At 42.5% G+C, this 25,308-nt stretch overlaps 1 protein-coding gene across 2 annotated transcripts in view; it reads left to right on the top strand.

The window, feature by feature from the left end:
* Positions 1-5,780: 5,780 nt before the first annotated feature.
* LOC120909839 (cocaine- and amphetamine-regulated transcript protein-like) overlaps positions 5,781-25,308 on the top strand; it is a 41,809-nt gene continuing 22,281 nt past the window's right edge. The window contains exon 1 of one of the 2 annotated variants that reach the window (XM_040321570.1): positions 5,781-6,113. In XM_040321570.1, coding sequence (XP_040177504.1) covers positions 5,982-6,113 — 132 coding nt within the window. In that variant the 5' untranslated portion in view covers positions 5,781-5,981. The remainder of the gene's footprint in view (positions 6,114-25,308) is intronic. The other variant, XM_040321579.1, reaches the window with a different exon arrangement.

The following is a 25,308-nucleotide window of genomic DNA, read 5'->3' as shown; positions in this document are numbered from 1 at the left end:
CCCCACTGGCTTGTGCTACACTGTTGGTGTAATGCAAGCTGTTTCTAATTTTGACTGTCCTATCATCCTGGACCACAAACCTTCCTCACTGTGCTATATGTTTTCTGCTGTACCATTGGCATGATTATATCTTCTCCATAAAATTATCAGAAATTTGTGCTTGAAGTAGAACTATAGGCAACACTTTTTTTTTCATTTTGGATAGAGTAAGGGAGAGTTATAGCCCCTGTCAGTTTATTTTTTTTTTACCATCCCTGTCCCATTGCAGAGATTTCCCTGTGCTCTTTTTTTCTAGTAATTATGGGCCTAAAATTGCTATTTAACACTGCCCCACAGTTGGCCAATTTTACACTGCTGTGTCATTTGCAGCCTCTTAACTCTTGCAGTAAAAACTTTACCTGCACTCAATGGGGCAGATCCACGTACATCGGCGCATATTTCCGCCGGGCGTAGCATATCTAAGATACACTACGCCGCCGTAACTTACTTTTTTTTTCGAATCCTCAAAGAATGCGCGCCGTAAGTTACGGCAGCGTAGTGTATCTTTGGCGGCGTAAGGGCGCGCAATTCAAATCGATGTGATGGGGGCGTGTTTTATGTAAATACGTCGTGACCCGACGTAAACAACATTTTTTTGAACGGCGCATGCGCCGTCCGTGGGGGTATCCCAGTGCGCATGCTTGAAATTAAACCGGAACAAGCCAATGCTTATGACGGTGACGTCATTCTACGCAAATCCCTATTCGCGAACGACTTACGCAAACGACGTAAAAAATTTCGACGCGGGAACGACGGCCATACTTAACATTGAGTACGCCACCATATAGCAGGGGTAACTATACGCCGGAAAAAGCCGAACGCAAACGACGTAAAAAATGTGCCGGTCGGACCTACGTTCGTGGATCGCCGTATCTAGCTAATTTGCATACTCAACGCGGAATTCGACGGAAACGCCACCTAGCGGCCAGCGTAAATATACACCTACGATCCGACGGCGTACTAAGACGTACGCCTGTCGGATCGATCCCTCATTCCGTCGTATCTTGTTTTGTGGATACAAAACAAAGATACGACACGGGAACTTTGAAATTACGCGGCGTATCAATAGATACGCCGGCGTAATTTCTTTGTGGATCTGGCCCTTTGTCTCTAGTAAATTTAGGCCTAAGATTGCTTTTTAACCTGCTTAGCGGTATCCCCAAGCGTGACTCGGGGTGGATTTTCCATGCTAAGATCGGTATCCCCGAGTCACGCTCGGGGTAGATGTGCAGCGGCACGGCTTACCTGCTCACTGAATCCACAGACAAGTTACTCACCTTGTCCCTGGATCCTGCGATGCAGTGTCCCCGTGTGCTGCCGAACGTAACGACGCACGGGGGCGGAGAACGGCGCCAAATTCAAAAAAGGTAAACAAACACAATACATACAGTATACTGTAATCTTATAGATTACAGTACTGTATGTAAAAAAATACACCCCCCCTGTCCCTAGTGGTCTGCCCAGTGCCCTACATGTTATTTTATATAATTAAAACTGTTCTTTCTGACTGCAAACTGTAGATTGTCCATAGCACCAAAAGTGTCCCTTTATGTCAAAAATGGTTTTAGAGCAGCTAGAAAACAGCGATAATATATTATAATCACTTGCAGAATTGTGCGATAGCGATTTGTGGGGAAATTCGTCATAAAAAAATAAAAGTAATGACAGCGACAATTCTGCAACTGAGCAAATTTCAGTGATTTTGAGTTGATTACATTATTGAATAATTTTTATTATAATTATATTATTATTTGTTATAATTATTTATAATTATTTATTATATTATAATTTATAATTTTGTTTTTAAAAAAAATTCATGCCCAGGATGCCTACTAGACTCTTGTTTGGTCAGATTTAAATTAGTTATTCTTAAGAATTGCAGGCCTACAGTATAAAACGCCAAATTTCCTTGCAAAATAATTGTACCGCTTTTGGTATGTAATTCCAGACAGAATCATACCGCCAGGGAGGTTAAAGGGGTTGTAAAGGTAAAAGTTGTTTCACCTTAATGCATCCTATGCATTAAGGTGAAAAATCATCCGATGGTACCGGCCCCCCCCAAGCCCCCGTTTTACTTACCTGACCGTTCGAAATTCCCAGGCGCGTTCACGTGATGTTCTTGGTTTCCCAGCCTGGCCGTTGATTGGCTAGGCTGAGCGGATTGATAGCAGCGCAGCCATTGGCTGGCGCTGCTGTCAATCAAAGCGGATGACGCAGCGCGCCGGGGGGCGGGCCGAGTGATACAGTCGGCGGCTATGGCCGCCGATGTATAACGGGAGCGCGCTCGCAAAAGGGAGGGAGCTCGCATGAACGTGGAAAGCTTTTGCGAGGAGGAGCCGAGACAGCCGCCGAGGGACCCCAGAAGACACAGATCCGGGTCACTCTGTGCAAAACGAACTGCAGAGCGGAGGTAAGTATAACATGTTTGTTATTTAAAAAAAAAATAATTCTGCCTTTAGTGTCCCTTTAAAGTTGATCTGCTGCTAACCAATTTTACGTGAATGTATTCTCTGCGGTCTCTTAATTCTTGTAGTAAAACACCTCCCTGTACCCTTTGTCTCTATACATTTTAGACAATGTTCGCCAAATAAAAATGTATCCTCTGTGTTATCTTAATTCTTTTTTTAAACCCCCATCCTGTGCTCTTCATCTCTAGTAAAGTTGGCTTAACCTTGCTAGCATCCCGTGGTAACTTATGACTACAGTGCGCTTTCATGACAAATGTGTCTTCATGCTGCCTCAGGTACATTCCTGCATCTACTGGACTGTCTCTCTTCCTATAGGTATATTTGAAAACTGGAAATTTGGGACTTTAAGTGAGGCTGCAGGCATGGTGTCGGTAAAATAAGGTACATATTTATTGATCATAAAATTGCATAACATGTATTAAAACCAGAAAACGTGTGAGAGAAACAATCAAAAGCAAAAAAAAAAGTAAATGTTGTTTCATAATACTGGCAAAACACATACATATGTGCATCTACAGTAAAAGCATAAATGATACAACAGTGCATAGCCAGGTGCCACGTAGTAATCTGTGTTAATTTATGAATACAATAAATGAATATACATATGTACAGATATCATATTGACAGCAATAGCAAAAAAAGTAAAAATACAAAAAGCAATAAAAACATGGAGAGTACAATTGATCAAATCAGACGGTATAATGAAGGCATATATTGCATCACTAGTGGCCGAAGCGTTTCGTGTATATGACACTCTTCAGGGGCAGATGCTTGAAGTATCTAAAAAGTATATGATAAGATATGATTGGTTGATTTAATGGATAATCGTAACAAGGTAGAGATGGAGCAGAGATGTCCACCTTGGGAACTCACATGGAATTTAAAGTAAGTGGATGCGGTGGGTGTGGAGCCATGGCCAAAAGGTAGGTCTGCCCCGGGAGCTGAGGCGGTGTGCAGCGCACACAGGCTGGGGGCAGCAGGGATTCCCCCCCCTCCAAGTCAACACAGGACACAGTGTGCTGACATTTCTGGTATGTATATAGGTATGTACCTATTCCTATAGGTATAGACCGCTATCCATGACAACAGGCAGGGACAGCAATGCAAACTAGGTACTACCTTCACAGATAGGAAGTCCTAGGCATTTGTCTCTATGAAAAAATTTCAAGGACTGCACACCCTTCCATGGCAAAAGGGAAGGTCAGGCAACAGTAAATAGAAGGGGAAACTATATGACCAGCAACAAAAAGCATAGAATCCTACTGCCATAGGCTGCCCGCTGTTCCTCAAGTTTTCCAGGGAGATTAAAAATGTAACATTTTTGGTGATGTACTGTGTAATGCTGCAATTAGAAGGGACAAAGTTTATAAAAGAAGGAATTATGCGTGATGTATTTTTTGCAATTATTGACACTTTAAAGTGTTGGCACTTCAGTCATTTTTTCATCTTTCCATCTAATAAATCTTCTGCCCTTTTTTTTTTAACTTTGGATAGTAAAACATTTTTTTTCTGCCAGTAAATACCTTATACAGCCCACTTTCAGTTTTTTCTCTGGTAAAAAGCCTAGGCTTATGACATCATGCACCGTTCTCGCACTCTCTCACTCTTGTGAGAGTTTGCCAGGAAGGGAGGGGGTGAGTCATAAGAGGGTCAACGAGAGCTGCAGAGCTGAAGGTGTGCCTCTATGTGTCTGTGTAAATCCAGGAAGTGAACAGGCAGCAGCTTCAGCTGCCCACAGTTAAAATAGATGCAGCCAGACTCAGTGGAGTTAGATTTCTGCAGTATATTTGGCAAGTACAGAATCACAGTATATATAAAATAATATCAAAGTGGTTGGAAGGAAGCTTCAGAATGCAAAGATGTTTTTATTATTATTAAAAATTATGTGAGCAGACTGCAGTTCCCCTTTAAACTTAGCTTCTGTTTTCAGCTGTTGTACACTAAATTAAATGTGCAATATTGTATTAGGCTGTGCAATGCTGAAGCTCTTGTATACCTCCCTGTTCTCTGAGATAGCATACAGGGACACATTATAATACAAAATACTGTGTGCCCTGGTAATGGGGGGAAACAATTTATACACAAACAAATGATTGGTAGAACTCATAAGTGCTTTTTTCAATTTTTTCTTTACATTTGTCTTTTCAAAATAACACTTGGCTGAGAGGTTTAGGGAAAAAAAACACTTTTGGTAGTTAAATAATAATGTATTTATGGAGGTTTATACTCCAAACCAAAAAAAGGCAACAAAAGGAGGAAAGAGGGACAGAGGGATGTGGTTTCAATATAAGAGCAGTCCCTCCAAATGAGAGACGTCTTGGGAGCTATGCTGTTAAAGCAAAACTTTACCTATATAACAACTTGATAAAAAATAATCATCTTTAGCAAGGAACATACATTCCACGTTAATAATTATTCTATCAAAATTAGTGTGTGCTGTAAATTGTCTCCAGCATTTCTCTTGTTTCCTCCTGCCGGAGGCTACCATTTTGCTGTATCCCAGAGCCCCTGAGCAGCAATAATTATTTAGGCTGTCAGCAGATTGACCTCGAGTGGCACTGCTTTTTAGCACAATGCCAAAATACAGAGCAAATGAGCATGTGCAGAGCAGGGTGAGACAGTATATTACTGGATTTTAAACAGTATAGGCACTGATTATTAATGTTTTACATAGCTATACCTGCAAAAGGGGCCAGATTAGGTTATCTAGCAGGACTTCATTTTCTGACTATAGTTCCACTTTAATCTCAGCAGTACCTTCATCCTCAAGAAAAGTATGTTAACAAAATAATTTCTTGTTGCTAACAGAAATCAATCAGAATTGAATTTTTCAATGCAAAAACTATAGTTGGAAATATATTTATTGCTATAGGATGTGTATGCTACAACATTTTTCATACCCAAGGCTTGTAGCTTGCAGGTCCTGGCTCTGTGGTAGCAGCTGGCACTTGTGTAATACATTCACTCAAATAGTTGAATAAGAGGCATACCATAACATTGTATATGCACAAATTTCTCATTATCGTTTTCCAATATTGCTTTCTCTAAAAAAGGATGCCTTTCATTTTTGTTATCTTTGTATGTCATTTTAGTTGGTGTGTTTCTCATTAGAGAATGTAATCTGTCTATCTCTTAAAGAGCTTGTCTTTCAACAACTAAAAAAATATCAAAGTTTACAATGCTTACAAAATCTCCCACTTCTTAATCTGATGTGATTCCCAAGAGCATGGCTGCAATGATCTCTATTAAAGTAATGTAATATATATTTCAGATGTTCACTGTAAAAGTCAAAGGGTTAATAGGAAAACGTGAGTGTCGGGAAAACAGGTGATGTCTGCAAACAGTAAACATGAACACATCCTTGGATGGAGGAACAGGACTGACGTCTGTATAACTGGAATTGTTTAGAGGTTAGGTATAAAAGTGCGTATCAGGACCACAGACAGTTCAGTAAGCATTCTCAACATCAGCACCATGGTGAGCTGCCGGCTACCTCTTGTCTTCGTCTCTGTTTATCTTTTCTTACTCCTTGTATATGGCGATGAGACAGTTGGGATCAGGTCTGCAGAGGCCACTGATAACAGCAGCCAAGAGGAAAAAGAACTGGTAAGTATGTTTCTTTTGTCTGTTTAAATATTGGCTGAAATAAAATGCAAACATTTGGGAGGGTTTTTTACTTTAAAGTAAACACTATGGGCCAGATTCAGGTAGAAGTGCGGCCGCGTAACGTATCGTAGATACGTTACACCGCCGCAAGTTTTCATCGCAAGTGCCTGATTCACAAAGCACTTGCCATGAAAACTACGCCGGCGGCCTCCGGCGTAAGCCCGCGTAATTTAAATGGGCGTGTGCCATTTAAATTAGGCGCACTCCCGCGCCGGACCTAATGCGCATGCTCCGTTTCGTGCTTTGCGCGAAGTGACGTAATTTTTTCGAACGGCGACGCGCGTAGCGTAATTCCGTATTCCCAGACGGCTTACGCAAACGACGTGAATTTTTAAATTTCGATGTGGGAACGACGGCCATACTTTATACAGCAATACGATTGCTGTGTAAAGTTAAGGCACCAAAAACGACGACTAACTTTGCGACGGGAAACTAGACTAGCGGCGACGTAGCGAACGCGAAAATCCGTCGTGGATCGCTGTAACTCCTAATTTTCATACCCGACGCTGGTTTACAACGCAAACTCCCCCCAGCGGTGGCCGCGGTACTGCATCCTAAGATCCGACAGTGTAAAACAATTACACCTGTCGGATCTTAGGGATATCTATGCGTAACTGATTCTATGAATCAGTCGCATAGATACTCTGAGAGATACGACAGAGTATCTGAGATACTCCGTCGTATCTCCTTTGTGAATCTGGCCCTATGTTCGCCTATAGTTTCTTATTTCTGGATTTCCTCTAGGTCATTCATTCAGAATATTGAATTATATTGAGGTCAACAAACGCAGCCTGCACGTTTTTCTTAGTATAGATTATAGACCTTTTATTGTTTTAGGAGGAGTAGGGTCCCCTCCTATATATATTTTTATATATATATATATATATATATATATATATATATATAAAAATATATATATATATATGCATCAGCAAGAATTGTCATATGGTTGCCTGTGTTGTCTTCTTAATATCTTTAAAGCGGGGGTTCACCCTATTAAAAAAGCATAAAATTCGGCATCGTAGCGCGAGCTACAGTATGCCGGTCTTACATTTTTTATCCCCGTACTCACTGTTTAATCCTACCGAGACGATTCCGACTGCCCACGGGGAATGCGCGTTCCAATCCAGACGGAAAGTGATTGACGGCCGGCTCTGGCACGCCACGCTTCTCCGGAAATAGCCGAAATAGGCTTGGCTCTTCAAGGCGCCTGCGCATAGCCTGTGCGCAGGCGCCGTGAAGAGCCGAGACCTACTCCGGCTGTCTTCGGGGAGCGTGACGTGCCAGAGTCGGCCGTCAATCACCCTCCCTCTTGCTAGGAACGCCCATTCCCCGTGGCAGACAGAATCGTCTAGGTACGATTAAACAGTGAGTACGGGGATAAAAAATGTAAGACCGGCATACTGTAGCTCACGCTACGATGCCGAATTGTATGCTGAAATGTTGTTCAGCAGGGTGAACCACCGCTTTAACGTTATAAAGGCAGAAGGTTTTTTTCTCTTAATGCATTCTATGCAATTAGATGAAAAACCTGTGTGCAGCAGCCCCCCTAATACTTACCTGAGCCCATCTCGATCCAGTGATGTTGCACGAGAGTCTTGGCTGCTTGGGACTCTCCCTCCTTATCAGCTTAGACAGCAGCGGGGTGCAATTGGCTGCCTTTGCTGTTAATCAAAGTGAGTGAGCCAATGAGTTGTGGCTCTGTCTGAATGGACACACAGAGCAGCAGGATAGCTCGGGCGCCCCCATAGCAAGCTGCTTGTTTTGGGGGAACTCGGCAGGAGGGAGATGCCAGGAGCGTGGGCAAAGGGACACCATAAGAGGAGGATAGGCGAATGTTTGCTATTTTTAAATGAAAAATTATAGACTTTAATATCACTTTAACTTATTATCTGTTGGTACATGGAGGGTGTCAATCAGGGGTCCACGTTTTATTTTGTCACTGAAAACTGTTATTTTCTTGATGAGAACACAACTAGTACAAAATAATACTTTCCTGTTTTTCTCTGACTACCTTCATCAAACCTATCACCTTCCCCATATGTTCCTCCCAATAGACAGCAAATTAAAAGGTTATATACAGTGGCTCTCAAACATTTGCATAGCTTTGGAGAAGTGGTAATCCGTGTGTACCATTTTTAAAGAAAACATGAGTGAGCAGGCAAAACATATTTCTTTTATTTCTTATGGGATTCATATTCAACTGTAGATTATAACAAAACAGCACAATCAAAAAAATAAAAACATAGCAAAAAGTAAGCAAATTAAATGACCCCTGTTCAAAAGTCCTTAGTTATTATTCCCCCTTTTAGCATCAATTATAGCAAGCATGCAATCTCTTTGTAATTGTTGCCTTTGAGGACCTGAATTCTTGCAGGTGATAAAGCTTCCCGTTTGTCTTGGTAAAATGCCTTCAGGTCATGCAAAGTATTTGATTTTCTTGCATGCACCACATGTTTCGAGATCTCCCCAGAGTGGCTTGATGATTTAAAGGAGGCCACTCCAGAACCATCACCTTTTTTCTGTTGTAACCACTGTCATGCTGGAAAGTCCAAGAACATCCCATGTGCAGCTTTCTTGCAAAAAAATGCAAATTGTATGTCAGTATTTTCTGAGAACATGCTGCATTCATCTACCATCAATTTTCACAAGATTCCATGTGCCTTTAGAGCTCACACACCCCTAAAACATCAGTGAGCCACCACTATGCTTCACAGTGGGGATGGTATTCTTGTTGCTATAGGCCTTGTTGACACCTCTCCAAACATAGCACTTATGGTTGTGCCATAAAGCTCTATTTTGGTTTAGTCACTACAGATTACAGTGTGCCAGAAGCTGTGAGGCATGTCAAGGTGTTGTCGGGCATATGTATCCAGACTTTTTTTGTGGCATTAGTGCAGTAAAGGATTCTTTCTAGAAACTCAAGCATACAGCTCATTTTTATTCAAGTATCATTGTATTGCGCTCCTTGAAACAACCACATTGTTTTTTTCTAGAGCAGCCTTTATATTTTCTGAGGTTACCTGTGGATTTCACTTTCTATCCTAAACAATTCTTCTGGTGTCAAGAAATCTCTGAATTTCCCACTTAATAAGTGATTGAACAGTGCTGACTGACATATTCAAGGCGTTGGATATCTTTTTATATTCTTTTCCACCTTTATAAAGTTCCATTAGTTTTTTATGCAGATATTTTGACAGTTCTTTTCTGCTCCCCATGGCTCAACATCTAGCCTGCTCAGTGCATCCACGTAAGCGCTAACAAACTCATTGGTGTTGATTTACTAAAACTGGAGAGTGCAAAATCTGGTGCAGCTTGGCACAGAAAGCTTCCAGGGTTTTTGTCAAATCTTAAAGTGTTAATAAACCCAGGACCCTGCATTCACTATATCTGGTTTACCACAGTGCACAGGACATGGAAATGCAATTATTTTAGTAAATATAAACTGCTAAATACCCTTTCTCATCAGCAGTATATAGCAGTCTTTTAACTTCTATCAGTGTCTGGCCAAGGTTCCACAGTGAGTTTGAGGCCCCGTACACACGACCGAGTTTCTCTGCAGAATTCAGCCAGAAACTCGGTCAGAGCTGGATTCTGCCGAGAAACTCGGGTCGTGTGTACACTTTTCAGCGAGGAACCCGTCGGGCCGAAAAGAGAACATGTTCTCTATTTTCTCGTTAGTCAATGGGAAAAGTTCCTCGGCGGCTTCCACACTGAACTCGACGAGGAACTTGATGTGTTTGGCACGTCGAGTTCCTCGGTCGTGTGTACGGGGCCTAACAAGCATGATTTACTGCATATACAGACTGATTTTACTGCTGTGGGTTTAGTAACACTTTAACAAGTTAAAATCTGTTCAATTACAGCATGAGCAGCTGCACCAGATTTTGCACTCTCCAGTTTTAGTAAATCAATCCCATTGACTATAAGCCCACGTTCACATTTGGCCAATTTGGCATGTCATTTGACATTTCAAATCGGCAGCTATTACCAACAATGGCACTGTCCAAAAGTAATTCCTGTACTACTTTTGGTGACTTCAGGGGCAATTTGAATAGACATCTGTGCATGAACCCGCAAATTGCTCTTGAAGTTGGACTGCATTGCCAGATTGAAATCGTGTTCAGCTGAACTTGCACAATTTCTAACCCGCATCAGGCTGGGTTCACACTACTACACTACTTTCATCCTACTTTGCTCTGCTACATTGGTCCTACATTTATCCTACATTGGTCCTACATCCATCCTACTTTCATGAACAGGATACTACTTTGGTCCGACTTCAATGATATTCAATGGGCCTGAAGTAGGATCAATGTAGGACCAAAAGTAGTACAGGGAGCATTTTCAAAGTCGGACCGACTTGTGTAGGACGCTACAAGATGCTCTCATAGGGAAACATTGAACACAGAGCAAAGTAGGATGAAAGTAGTGTAGTAGTGTGAACCCAGCCTCAGTGTGAACCTGGGCTTAGGCTGGGTTCACACTACTACACTACTTTCATCCTACTTTGCTCTGTGTTCAATGTTTCCCTATGAGAGCGTCTTACATTGATCAGTGTGAACCTGGGCTTAGGCTGGGTTCACACTACTACACTACTTTCATCCTACTTTGCTCTGTGTTCAATGTTTCCCTATGAGAGCGTCTTACATTGATCCTACTTCAGGCCCATTGAATATCATTGAAGTCGGACCAAAGTAGTATCCTGTTCATGAAAGTAGGATGGATGTAGGACCAATGTAGGATAAATGTAGGACCAATGTAGCAGAGCAAAGTAGGATGAAAGTAGTGTAGTAGTGTGAACCCAGCCCAATACACAGACCCCAATTTAAAAAGCCACAGATGTTGGAAATTAGCCTTTAATTGCCATTTTTTTATATTTTATTTCTTAACTATCAAAGGCGAGTCTAAGTTCTCACAACAGTCATATATACACAATAACTTTAACATATATATTTAAGGAAATAGAACAATAGTCCAAAAATAGAAATCATTCATAGCACCCTCAATTAATGCCGATATTTCAGCTACCACAGGGAAATCCCTGAGTCCCTATACCCGGGGTCACCCTATCTGTTTTCCATTTTCTAAATTACAAAAATGAATTAATTGTAATTTTAACCTGTGTGTGTCAACTTGTGTGTCTGTACTAAGGCCAAACATTCCAGGGTATGCAAACTTTTTATCAGGGTGAATACACAGGTGGCAACCCTATCCTACAGTGACAATGCTACACCTCCATAGATGCAGTACAGTAAGTACGTTTTGTCACTTCAGGACAAAAAATAAAAAAGGAAAAAAAGACTGGGAAAAAAATAATAATACAGTCACTACAATGAAAGTAAACTCTCCATGTGTATTTTAACCTACAGGTAGGCTTGTAATAAAGCTTACCTGTAGGTTAAATTTATATTTCCTAAACATGCACCATTTAGGAGTTATTCTACTAAGCTGCAGCTGGTGACATCACCTGCATATGCTTTCTTTTTTTTTTTTATTCTTTATTTTAATATTTTTTTTCACAAAGATAGTCATAATACATCTTTACAGATAAGCCATCTTATGCATACATTCTGCTTATGTTACTCTTAAACACATTTAATTCCTCCTATCCCCTGTTTCTACCATATTTGCCGGCGTATAAGACGTTAGGGCGTATAAGACGACCCCCTATTTTTCCAGTGAAAAGTTTGGGCTATACTCGCCGTATAAGGCCCCGTACACACGATAGAATCTATCCGCAGATAAATCCCATCGAATGGGTTTCTGCGGATAGATTCTATGGTGTGTACACTCCGGCGGATATTTATCCGCGGATATTTCCGAATTCCAGCAGATAAATATTTGTCGACATGCACAGAATATCTATCTGCTGGAATCGGATCCCACGGATGGATCCGCTCGTCTGTACAGACTCACCGGATCCATCCGTCCAAAGGGATTCCCCGCACGCGTCGTAATGATTTGACGCATGCGTGGAATTCCTTATATGACAGCGTCGCGCCCGTCGCCGCGTCATAATAGCGGCGACGGCGCGACACGTCATCGCCAGAGGATTTCAGCGCGGATTTCAATGCGATGGTGTGTACACGCCATTGCATAGAAATCTGCTGAAATCCTCGAGAGGATTTATCCGCGGATACGGTCCGCTGGACCGTATCTGCGGATAAATCCTCTCGTGTGTATGGGGCCTAAGACTACCCCCTTCCGAGGCAACACCATTTAAAAAAAACTATAAGAAAAAAATAAAAACATTAGACTTAACATCAGATTTGATTTAAACATAGTAATTTTAATGAAAACGGTTGACTTTCTGGTACTTAAAATCACCAAAAAACATCAGACTTAACAACAGATTTTATTTAAACACTGTGGGCCATATCCTCAAAAGAGATACAACGGCGTATCTACTGATACGCCGTCGTATCCCTGTTTCTATCTTTGGAACTGATCCACAGAATCAGTTTCCAAGAGATAGACAGAAGATCCGACATGTGTAATTGAATTACACTGTCGGATCTTAAGAATGCAATTCTAGGCCGGCCGCTAGGTGGCGAGGCCATTGCGGCCGGCGTAGAATATGCAAATGAAAACTTACGGCGATCCACGAACGCTCCGACGGGCCCGTCGCTCTAATGCTACGTTGTTTACGTCGAGTTACGCCGTGTAAAAATAGGGCTGAGTCCTATTTGACTAAGCCCTATTAAGTATGGCCGTCGTTCCCGCGTCGAAAATTCAAACTCTACGTCGTTTGCGTAAGACGTCCGTGAATGGCGCTGGACGCCATTTACGTTACCGTCTAAGCAAATGACGTCGGAGCGACGTCAGTTAGCGCAATGCACGTCGGGTAAGTTACCCAACGGAGCATGCGCAGTACGTCCGGCGCGGGAGCGCGCCTAATTTAAATGGGACTCGCCCCATTAGATTCGGCACACCTTGCGCCGGACGGATTTGAGTTACACCGCCGCAAATTTCCAGGTAAGTGTGTTGTGGATCGATACCTAACTTAGGAAATTTGCAGCAGTGTAACTTAAATCACTTAAGTTACGTTGCGCTGCGGGGCTGTGGATTTGGCCCTGTAATTTATAATGCAAACGGTTGACTTTCTGGTACTTAAAATCCTTCAAAATCCTCTTCATGTTCATCCTCTGACATCAGAAGTTCATCAATGACATCTTGTGTTACATTTGTAAGACAGTCATCGTATGGATCTAGTTCCACATCAGATGATGTAGATTCAGTGTCGGCTTCCTCTTCATCTTGCCACAAGTACTTGTCCTCCATACAATCCAATGAATTTGATATGCCACACTTCTTGAAAGACTTGATTACTTTTTCTGCATCAATATCATTCCAGGCTTTTAAGACAAAGTTGCACAAAACATCCAACTGTGGAGCACGCATGTTTCCTCCTTTTGTGAATGACTTTTCGCCGCTAACCATCCACTTGTTCCACTGTTCTCGAATGCGATCCTTAAATTGCTTGTTTAGGCACACATCCAGTGGCTGTACCAATGATGTCAATCCTCCAGGAATAACTGCTGTATCTGTGTTCATTCTTGTCAGCCTTTCCTTTGTGCTAGGAGTCAAATGAGCCCTGAACATATCCCACACCAGTAGGCTACGTTCTTTACGAAGTCCACGCGGTCGTCTACACCATACATTTTCAAGCCATAGCTTTACATGTACAAAAACTCCAACAGGGAACTTGATTTTTGGCATTGTTTTTTTTTTTTTTTTTTTAGGGGTCCAGAGGTCCCCAGGGGCCCGGAGGCCCCCCGGGCCCCGGACGGCAACCCCACTTTTTTTTTTTTTTATTAAAAAAAATGTGTTTTTTATATATTTTATATATATATATATATATATATATATATATATATATATATATATATATATATATATATATTATTATTATTATTATTATTATTATTAAAGGGCCCAGAGGTCTCCAGGGCCCCTGGATGGCAACCCCCTTTTTTTATTTATTTTTTATTAAAAAAAAATATTTTTTATATATATATTATATATATATATATATATATATATATATATATATATATATATTGTATTATTATTAAAGGGCACAGAGGTCTCCAGGGCCCCCAGATGGCAACCCTCTTTATATATATATATATATATATATATATATATATTTTTTTTTTTTTTTTTTTACAGAGGTCCCCAGGGCCCCATGTGGCAACCCCCCCTTTTTTATTTATTTTTATAAATGTTTTTTTTAATTTTGTTTATATTTTTTTATTTTTTATTAAAAGGCCCAGAGGCCCCAGGGCCCCAGATGGCAACTTCTCTATTTTGATGTATTTTTTATAAATGTTTTTTTTTTTATTAAAGGGCCCAGAGGTTTCTTTTTTCTTTTTATTAAAGGGCCCAGGGCCCCAGATGGCTACCCCCTTTTTTTATATATACAGTACAGACCAAAAGTTTGGACACACCTTCTCATTCAAACAGTTTTCTTTATTTTCATGACTATGAAAATTGTAGATTCACACTGAAGGCATCAAAACTATGAATTAACACATGTGGAATTATACATCCAGCATGGCTACCACAGCATCTTGCAGGGGCATGCTATTCCATCCGGTTTGCATTTAGTTGGACCATCATTTATTTTTCAACAGGACAATGACCCCAAACACACCTCCAGGCTGTGTAAGGGCTATTTGACCAAGAAGGAGAGTGATGGGGTGCTGTGCCAGGTGACTACCTCTTGAAGCTCATCAAGAGAATGCCCAGAGTGTGCCAAGCAGTAATCAAAGCAAAAGGTGGCTACTTTGAAGAACCTAGAATATGAAATATATTTTCAGTTGTTTCACACTTTTTTGTTATGTATAATTTCCACATGTGTTACTTCATAGTTTTCATGCCTTCAGTGTGAATCTACAATTTTCATAGTCATGAAAATAAAGAAAACTCTTTGAATGAGAAGGGGTGCCCAAACTTTTGGTCTGTACTGTATATATATTTTTCTTTATTTCTTCTTTTTTTTGTAAAGGCCCCCCTTGCTTCTCAATTTCAGGCGGCAGCAAACCCCCCCCCCCCCGGTTCTCTGCTTCAGGGGGCCCATGCCTTAAGCTGTGTAAGGGGTAGAGTTGCCACTTTTTAGAGTTGCCACTTTAGCGGCACAGGGCACATTTTTTCCGTAGTATACACAATAGGATTATAAAAGACCTGGGGCACCTTTGGGTGCCTCAAGGAGAGTGGTAATGCAGCGCGCTGCGGCAAACAGTGGGTGTGGCCAAACTGCTCTTGCTGACATCATGGCTCCCCCTCAGTGATGCCAAACCTTCCCCCAGACAGCGGCCCGCATCTCCCGAATGGCAACAGATTTTTGTGTGACTACCTCAGTTATTTGGGGAGCCACAGCCCAGTCTAAATAATGTGTCCGGGTTTCAGGCAGACTGAAACCCGGACACAAGATCCCAAACCCGAACTGTCCGGGTGATTAATGGACAGGTGGCAACCCTAGTAAGGGGCCCCAAAATTCCTGATGGCGGCCCTGCGCATACCTCCCAACACGCACGGATTCTGCGGGACTTTCCCACACAGACAGCTTCTTCCCGCAGTTCTGCGAAAGGGTTAATTTTCCTGCACTGCAAGAGGAGGCAGCACGGAAGCAGAAGGAACCGGAGCGGTGTGTGTGTGGAGGATTATGGCTGCTGAAGGGAAGAAAGCCAACAGCCGGGCTAATGACAGTCCGTGGCCCCGGCTGTCGGCACAGGTGAGAGGCACTCCCCCCCGCTCAACAACTGCAAAACCCCCCCAGGAGGAACCAGAGCGGTGTGTGGATGTCTGCTTAAGGGAAGAGAGCCGACACATTCTGTGCACAGGTGAGAGGCACCCCCCCGCTCAACAACTTTAATGTTTTAATGCGCCCCCCCGCTCAACAACTATGATCCCTCCCTCGCTCAACATCTTCGACCCCCCCAATTCTCGGCTCCAGGGGGCCCCTTCAACACTCAAGCCCAGGGGCCCCCACCACCCTAAGTCCTGCCCTGGCTTCAGTACTTCTGGAGTTCTGTAACACCTGCTCAGAATCTTATAGCTTCCTTCTTGGTACCTAGTTGCTATTGACACCTTATGTGTAAACCTAAATATCTTATTTTTTTGTGCTTCTGAAAAAGTGACCCCCATCTCTCTTTTCCATGTCTGTATGAAACCAAGGTTCTGTGGGGCCTTCAACTCGATCACCATAGTATATAATGTCGATATTGCATGTTTCACTGACTCTCCTTTTCAAACTTAGACGGTGTAGTTATTTCTTTTGTTTGCCTAGAAATTGATCTGAGAAATGCATTTAACTGCATTCTCTTGAAAAAGTCTAAACTTTCTCCAAACTCACAGTCCAACTCTTCTCTAGACATTACTTGATTGTCTACCATGAAATGTATAAGTCTATTTTTACCCTGTCGTCATAAAACTTTTATCCTTTAGGCCCATTTCAAACTCTGGATTGCCCAGGATAGGAGTCATCGGGTTCAGCAGGGTCGATCTCTCAACTTTTTTAAGTGTCCTTTTAACTACACTAAGTGTCGCTCCTTCTGACGGGTGTTGCTTTGCTGCTTGCGGTATAGTCATGTTTTTTTAGCCAAATTAACCCCTGCAGGGGTACCTCCACTATTGCTTGTTCCATGTGTACCCATGGTTTTTCTTTTTGAGGTGCACACCAGTCCAACACTCTTGCTAGATGTATTGCCTCATAATACCCCTCTGGGTCCGGGAGCCCTACACCGCCTTTTTCTTTTGGTAAGGTCAAAATATCTCTACGAATTCTAGCAGGTTTTCCGGCCCAAACAAACCTTGCCAATCTTGCTCTCAACTCTCTCAGGTATCCCATCGGTATCTTAATAGGCAAGGTCTGTAATAGGTATAGCAATCTTGGCATTACATTCATTTTGATTATGTTGATTCTGCCAAACCACGTAAACACCTTCTTATCCCATTTCTGTAGATCTAATTTAATCTGTCGTACCAAGGGCACAAAATTCAATTCAAATATCCTATTTAGTCTATTAGGTAGCCTATATGAGAGTGTGTCCATCTAAAAGCAAAAAAATTTGATAGCTGCTGTTGTAGTACTGTACTCGTCTCAATGCCCATTGCTTCCGATTTGTTATAATTAACCTTAAAATTGAACAATCTCCCATACTTATCCATTTCAGTCATTAATGACGGCAGAGACAAAGCTGGGAGGGTTATAAAAAACAACAGGTCATCCGCAAATGCAGCCACTTTATGTTCCCTTCCCTTTACTCTGATGCCCCTAATGTCTGAATTGGCCCTTATCGTTCTTAGAAATGGCTCCAATGTAAAAAAAAAAGATAATCGGAGATAGTGGACATCCCTGACGTGTTCTATTCTTAATAGAAAAGGGCTCTGAGAGTACTTCATTTATCTTAATTCTAGCTTTTGGAGAGGAATATAGACTCATAACCCAGTTCTGCATCCCCCTCTTAAGCCCTATATGTTGTATGATCGCTTTCAGGAAAGACCAGTCAACTCTGTCGAACGCTTTTTCTGCGTCTGTGGATACTAATACTAGTGGTTTTTGATGATATTGAGCGTAGTGTATGGCACTTATAACTCTTTGCGTATTCTCCCTACCTTCCCTTTCTGGCGTAAATCCTACCTGATCAGAGTGTATTAGAGTAGGTATATATGGTAAACATCTGGCTGAAAGTATTTTCGTGAGAATCTTTAGGTCCACATTTAACAGTGATATTGGACGGTAACTTGAACGTTGAGCCGGGTCTTTCCCCTCTTTGTGTATCACTGTTATATGGGCCATCCACGTTTCTACTGGTATTATTTGACCTTCTCGTATCGAATTAAAAGCCTCCACAAACCTTGGTGCCAGTTTATCCACAAAGGTTTTATAATATAGCAGGGTGAATCCATCCGGGCCCGGGGCTTTACCAGGTTTTAATGTTTTCAAAGCCTCCAAAAATTCCTCAATGGTGATTGGGCCGTCAATGTCTTCTGCTTGTTTGTACGTCAATCTAGGCATCTCCGAGGCTTCTATATATGCCCCTGCCTCTTCTTCTTTACATACCCTGCCTCTTTGATCTCGCGCATCCAATTGATATAGGCCAACATAATAGTCTCGGAATGCCTTCGCAATTGCCTGAGATGAATATACCAATGCATCTCCCTGCGTTTTAATACGTTCTATGTAATTTTGTGTCCTTGTCGCTTTCAATGCATTAGCCATCATCCTGCTAGGCTTGTTGCCGAATTCATAAAAATGTTGTCTACCCCGGGTCATTGCTGCTTTTGCTTTATCTGTTAACCGCGCATTCAATTCCTCTCGCAGGCAGGTTAGTTCCTTCTCTCTCTGGAGTGTCTGCGATTTCTTATGTAAAGTCTCTAACCTCTTGATATCTCCGAGCAGAGATTCTAATTGGGCCCCCTGTTGTCGTTTTCTACATGCTCCTGCTGATATAAGTATGCGGAATACTGACAAAAAACACAAACTCCTGCGCACAAGTGGGATCCTTGATAATTAGTCAGATGTCTACAAACAGTTCTCCTTAGATGTCCAAAAAAAAACGTAGTGACAGAGGCCTTGCTGCCCTTCATGGATGGGGAAATCCTGATAGAAGACAAAAAGGGAGAAAGAAAGGTGCACCAGCCTCGTGTACTACCGTTTGGCAAATTTTAATGGAATAATAAAATAATGAAAACTACTCACAAACATGAAATGATAAAAGGCTTGTCAAACGATAATTGAAATACCCCTCAAACCACACTCCAGACTGTAGGGGGGGTGGCGAGGTGCGTTGCTGCTGGCTGACGCGTTTCGAGGTAACAGAGACCTCTTCCTCAGAGCCCAGGACTGCTGGGCTCTGAGGAAGAGGTCTCTGTTACCTCGAAACGCGTCAGCCAGCAGCAACGCACCTCGCCACCCCCCCCTACAGTCTGGAGTGTGGTTTGAGGGGTATTTCAATTATCGTTTGACAAGCCTTTTATCATTTCATGTTTGTGAGTAGTTTTCATTATTTTATTATTCCATTAAAATTTGCCAAACGGTAGTACACGAGGCTGGTGCGCCTTTCTTTCTCCCTTTTTGATATAAGTATGCCTCTAATATAGCATTTATGTGTTTCCCATATACAGAAAGGTGACACTTCCCCTGATTTGTTTGTTAAGAAAAATAATTCTAATTCCTGTGCTAGCTGTGTCTCCCATTCTGGTTCTTTCAAGAGGGTTTCGTTGATCTTCCACTGCCATTCTTGGGTAGCGGGTTCCCCCCAGTCTATAACACAATTAGATGGTGCGTGATCTGAGATCGTAAATGATCCTATGGAGGTCTCCTTAATACATTGCAGCGCACTTTGAGATACAAAGACATAGGCCCAGATTCTCAAAGGGCTTACGACGGCGCAACGCCATGTACGCCATCGTAAGTCCTAATCTGGGCCGTCGTATCTATGCGACTGATTATTAGAATCAGTTATGCATAGATATCCATTAGATCCGACAGGCGTAAGGCTCTTACGCCGTCGGATCTTAAATGCAATTTTTTTTTTGTCTGCTAGTTGTCGCCTCCATCGTTTTCCCCGTCGAGTATGCAAATTAGCTAGATACGCGAATTCCCGAATGTATGCGCGGCCGACGTAGTAAAGTTATGACGTTTACGTTAGGCTTTTCCCGGCGTAAAGTTGCCCCTGGGTATATGAGGCGCAACCAATGTTAAGTATGGCCGTCGTTCCCGCGTCGAAATATATAAATTTACGCTGTTTGCGTAAGTCGTCCGTGAATGGGGCTGGACGCCATTTACGTTCACGTCGAAACCAATGACGTCCTTGCGATGTCATTTGGAGCAATGCACCCTGGGATATTTTACGGACGGTGCATGCGCAGTACGTTCGGCGCGGGAACGCGCTTAATTTAAATGCTACACGCCCCCTACCTGCCTAATTTGAATAAGGCGGGCTTGCGCCGGGTGATTTACGCTACGCCGCCGCAACTTTACAGGCAAGTTCTTTGTGAATAAAGCACTTGCCTGAAAAACTTGCGGCGGCGTAACGTAAATGAGATACGTTACGCCCGCCCTAAGTTACGCCATTCTATGAGAATCTGCCCCAGAGTCTATCCTAGAATAAGTTTTGTGTTTTGCTGAGAAAAAAGTATAGTCTCTATCGTGTACATGTAGTGTTCTCCAGCTATCTCTTACCTGTAGCTCCTGAAGCATTCTTTTTGCTTTTCGTAGTTTTATATAAGACAAATGGGAAGTTCCCCTTGAGGCGTCTACAGTTGGATCTAGTGCCATATTTAAATCTGCTCCCATCAACAAAATTCCCTCCTTATTTTGATGTATTACATTCATATACCTCTCCAAAGCTGCTACTTGACCCTCATTGGGCAAATATATATTGACCAAGGTAACCTTTTGATCATATATTAAACCCTTTACAATCAATAACCACCCCTCCTCATCTGTGATTATCTTTATTTCTTTCCATGCTAACTGACTTGATATCATAATTGCTACTCTTTTTGCATTTGAGGTCTGCGATGCACTATCATACACAATGGGATATCTATAGTTTCCCAATTTTTTTTTTTTTTAAATGTGTCTCTTGGAGAAATAAAATATTTGATCCAAGTGTCCTGAATTCCATATATAGCTTGCTACGTTTTTCTGGTAGGTTCAAACCTTTCACATTATATGATGTCAAAGTTATTTTAGTCGTCTTAATATACCAGTCTTTTACAAAAGGCAAGAGGATAGGAAGACAAGCGAGAAAAGAGCAAAAAAAAAAAAAAAAGCCGACTGTATAGAAAGCATGCCCTCTGGTAAGCGGCCTCACATTTCTGGTGAAGGGATCACTTCAATATGTCATTACCTGTCACTTTGGTGGTGTGAATTTCCAGGACCCTATATTTGCAATTTACACTTTTATAACCAGATATCATATAGCACACTTAACTTGTTCAAGTATTCTCATAAAATAAAACATGCAAAAAAAGAAAGAAAGGAAAACCATCATAATAATCCTCCTATAACAGCTTTTATATACATACTCCATACTCTATTCCAAACATACCAATCATAATATCTCATACTCCTTTCTTATTTCTTATCCTATCATCCTTCTCCCCACCTCCACCCTCTGTGCTTTCAATGGGCCTAGGGCTTTCTCTCTTAATATCTTACCCTTTCCCTGCTCAATCTCTAATTAACTCTTAATCTATATATGTGTATGTGTAATCCACATTATAAGGGGTAGTGACCTACTACCCTACTGTGCCAAACATATAAAAAAAAAAAAACACACACAACCATATTGTCATATGTGATACAGTGCCTATACAGAAATACATTACCCCTCTCCCTCCCCCCCTTATACTCGCTGCTGCAGGGGTCTCTCTTATATTTTTACTTCATCCTTCCCCCCCCCCCACCCCTGTCCCATCTTTCTCCTGTCCTAGGCCACCCCCATCATACAGATACCCAATATTCAATCACTCATCCACCGTCTCCTCTTACATCCTCTTAGGCATATGATTTAAGGTTTTAAGGAGAGGGTGGAGGGGGGGGGGGAGGAAAGAAAAGGGGGGGAGAAAAAAAAAAAGAAAGAACATTCCCTCCCTCTTTTCCCCTCCTTTTCTTCACATTTTCTTATTCGACACATTTTTTCTCCGGAGGCGAAAAAAAAAATAGAGAATGTTTTTCTTTTTGATAATCTGTTACATATTCGCCCCCGGATACTCTGGGGCCTTCCTCTGACTGTCCTCCTGAGTGGGGTTGTTATGTGGGTGTGGTGTATATTCCATCCATTCCGGCAATCCTAGACAGTTAGGTACTTCGAGGGGCTCCCCCCCCCCAGAAATTTAAAGAATTCAGGAAGCTGCTCTGGTTCCCGTAAATTAAAGCTCCGTCTTTTCTTTTTCACAAGCACCGCCAATGGATGTCCCCATCTATATGTACCGCCATTCACTAATATATAGTCCAAGATCAGTTTCAGCATGCGTCTCCTCAATTTAGTTTGTCTACGCAGATCCGGAAAAATCTGTATCCGCCCCCCCTCATATTGCAATGTTCCCACCTGCCATGCTGTTCTGAGGATGTCTTCTTTTGCCCCAAAAAAATGTATCCTACATAAAACATCTTGTGGATTACTCTGGGTCCGATTCACTGTTGTGGGTACTTTATGCACTCGGTCTATCTCGATATGAGTCTCTGGGGGATTTTTTAATAATTGATTCAAGATATCTATCACCACGGTTCTTAGTTCTAGACCATCTAGATTCTCCAGAACCCCTTTAAGGCAGATATTATTTCTCCTACGCCTATTTTCACTTTCTTCTCCTTGGAGCTGTAACGTAGTTAACTGCTGTGTTTGTGTATAAACCTTATCTTCCAGCATCCTAAGACGCATCTCTGTTGTGCTTTGCTCATTTTCCACTTTACACATCCTTTCCTCCACCCACCCTACCTGAGTTTGGACCTCCTCAATCTCCCTCCATAGTGTGCTTGTTAAATTAACCATAATCTCTGTGAAGGATGCTTCAGTGTAATTCTCCCTGCTTGGTTAAATTGTGGGTTAGAGGTAAAATGGATTCATGTGTTACAAGCTATTGACATGTTAATGACCCGTCTGCAGCTAGCTCCTTATTTCAAAGGGATGTTAACCCTGTTTACTGTGATAAGAGGTGACTCATGTTATGTATTCTGATTGCTTCATTATGCGGTGCCAGGCTGCCCAGCTAATGTGTTCTGTACACCTTGTAATTAACTTCCCTGATGTCATTATTTAAAGAAAATGTGTCTCAGGTCGGCTCCGAATTGTCTGGCTATATTCTGTATGAGAAACTCCAGAGTGTGTGAAAAGGGGGTGGAGCTCCCATTGTTCCGTGATTAAGGATTTAGCTTGTAAAACTGTATTTATAACCAGCAGCAAGCTGCCAATAAATCAGTCTTGGTTCCAGCATTCAGTCTTGACTCATGTGTAGATGATCCTGTGATGTTCTTGTATGGAGAGGAGGGAATGCTTGACGGGGATATCATACCAATACCGTCACAATCTCTTGTATATCTTTCCTGGTAGGTAATGCCTGAATAAGCTGAAAACGTTTTCTGTTGTCTATTTCTCCTTCTTGTTCAATTTGCACAGTTTGCTGACTATCATGAACATTTGTCAGGCATACCTGTAAGTCATGTTCCACAGTCTTTTGAGTCTTTGAGAGGTTCCGCCGAGCCTGCTCTACATTCTAATCCATGGCATCCAGGGCTTCTCCTGCCTCCCTGGCTACTCCGCGATTGCTGCACCTGCTGAGGGATAGAAATCGCCTGTGCCAATGCTGACACTTCAGGCAGTGCCTCTCGTATCAGAGCCCCCCCGTCTCCTCCCGTACTTCTCCTCACCTCCTGACGTGAGTCCTGTTGAACGTCCTGTCTCCCCAACATATAGCGGGTAGGGTAGGCGTGGGCTTGTGTGAGCTGTACCCCTGAGACAATCCCACTTGCCCCGCTCTTTCCCCTCCTTTGCATGGACGGTAATAGGCTGTAATAACGGTGGTGGCGGGTCCAGTGGTGGTATTATCTAGCAAAAACATCAGTACGGGCAGCTGTATGGGCAACTCCCCCCAAAAAAAAAAAGCACAGGCGGCCCGTTTGTTTCGTTTTCCTTAACTGCACTCCAGATATATTTAATCCCCCATATATTTAAGTTCGCTTGAAGAAACAAATATATATAGGGGACTCAAAAAAGTCAAGGGGTCCAAAAATTCATTCTAATATATGCTCAATAAGTATTGAGCTCTTGTGTACCTAAGGGGCCGGGTATTATACACAGTAAATTCCAAGAAATGGTATGTTCTTTTGAATGAGGTCCCATAGATCATTCAGAATAGTTCAGACAGTTTATTAAGTACCTCCTATTCATTTAAATAATTACTTGTCCTTTTTCACATGCTAGACTGCAGCTTTTTATTTTGCTGTAATTTGGGCTGAGAAGGCTAGGTGGACGTAATGTTATTGTTAGCCTTACTCCCTCCACGATCACATTCCTCCGTCCTTCCTGTCTCTTCCCTCCGGCTCCCTTCTCAGTCCTGCTGCTTAGCACCGGGGGCACACACTTATGGGGCTCTGCTGTAGTCCGTCCACTGCAGGAGACCTTCCCACGAGTCTCAGGGACTGCACTTCCCAGGTGTCCCGTTCGTTCTCGGTGTCAGATGTCACGTGTTTCTCCGGGGGCTGTCCTAACCTCTGACGACGTGCTCCAGCCTCCGTCTTGCCTTCTTTCTCCGGGCACCGCTTCTCCTCCCTTTGCCCGATTCAGCACTCACCAGCCGGGTGTCAGAGCCCAGGAAGCCGCCCAGCGTCTGGCCACACACGGGAAATCCAAGTGATGGTATGAGTCGTGTGTCCCAGCAGGTAGGCACTCTTTATTAGGGGAAATCAATCCTGTTAGATTTGCTCTATTAAGACGCAGGCAGTTCAAGCAGTGCAGCTATAGAGGCATCACCCCCTGTCATTCAGTGGGGGCTCTCAGGGGTTTCTCGGAGGGATGTTTATTGCTCTACCAGACATGCTTCTATCAGACCGCTACTCCTCAGCACCGTCGGAGCCTGCTCACTCCATCACGCAGCTGCCCCTCCCTTAACAAACGGAAGTAAAAAAAAGCCCGGCATATGCGTTCTGAAGGAACGGTATACTCGTGCCGTTCTTTCAGAGCCCTGTGCCCCCACCGTGACTCCCTGCGCCCATGCCTGGGAGTGACGTCATTGCGGCTCGGCCATTCAAGCTGCCGCAGCCGGTGAGCCAAGAAGGCAGATCAGGTGAAGATGGAAGCCTCTACTGCAGTGACAGCGCACCACTGGAGGGCTTCGTTTCTAGGTAAGTCTTTCATAATGTGCTAATCTTGGTTCCTTCCTTGTTTCCCCAATTTCCTTTACCAAAGTTTTATACATACTAGATATATTCCCACTTGTTTTTTCGATGGTACATAATCGCTCTATCAATGTAAGTGCTTCTCCTTCTCTTATTAGGTGAGGAAGTGCTGCTATGAAGTGTTTGAGCTGAAAATACCTCCATTCATTAATCTCCAGCACATCTTTTTTTATTTTTAACTCTTGTAAAGTCAAAAAATTTTCCCCTTGTATTATATCA

This window comes from Rana temporaria, chromosome 1 (genome assembly GCF_905171775.1).
Source record: "Rana temporaria chromosome 1, aRanTem1.1, whole genome shotgun sequence".
NCBI lineage: Eukaryota > Metazoa > Chordata > Amphibia > Anura > Ranidae > Rana > Rana temporaria.
Note: the sequence above shows the minus strand (reverse complement) of the source record. Positions and strands in the feature narration are given on the sequence as shown.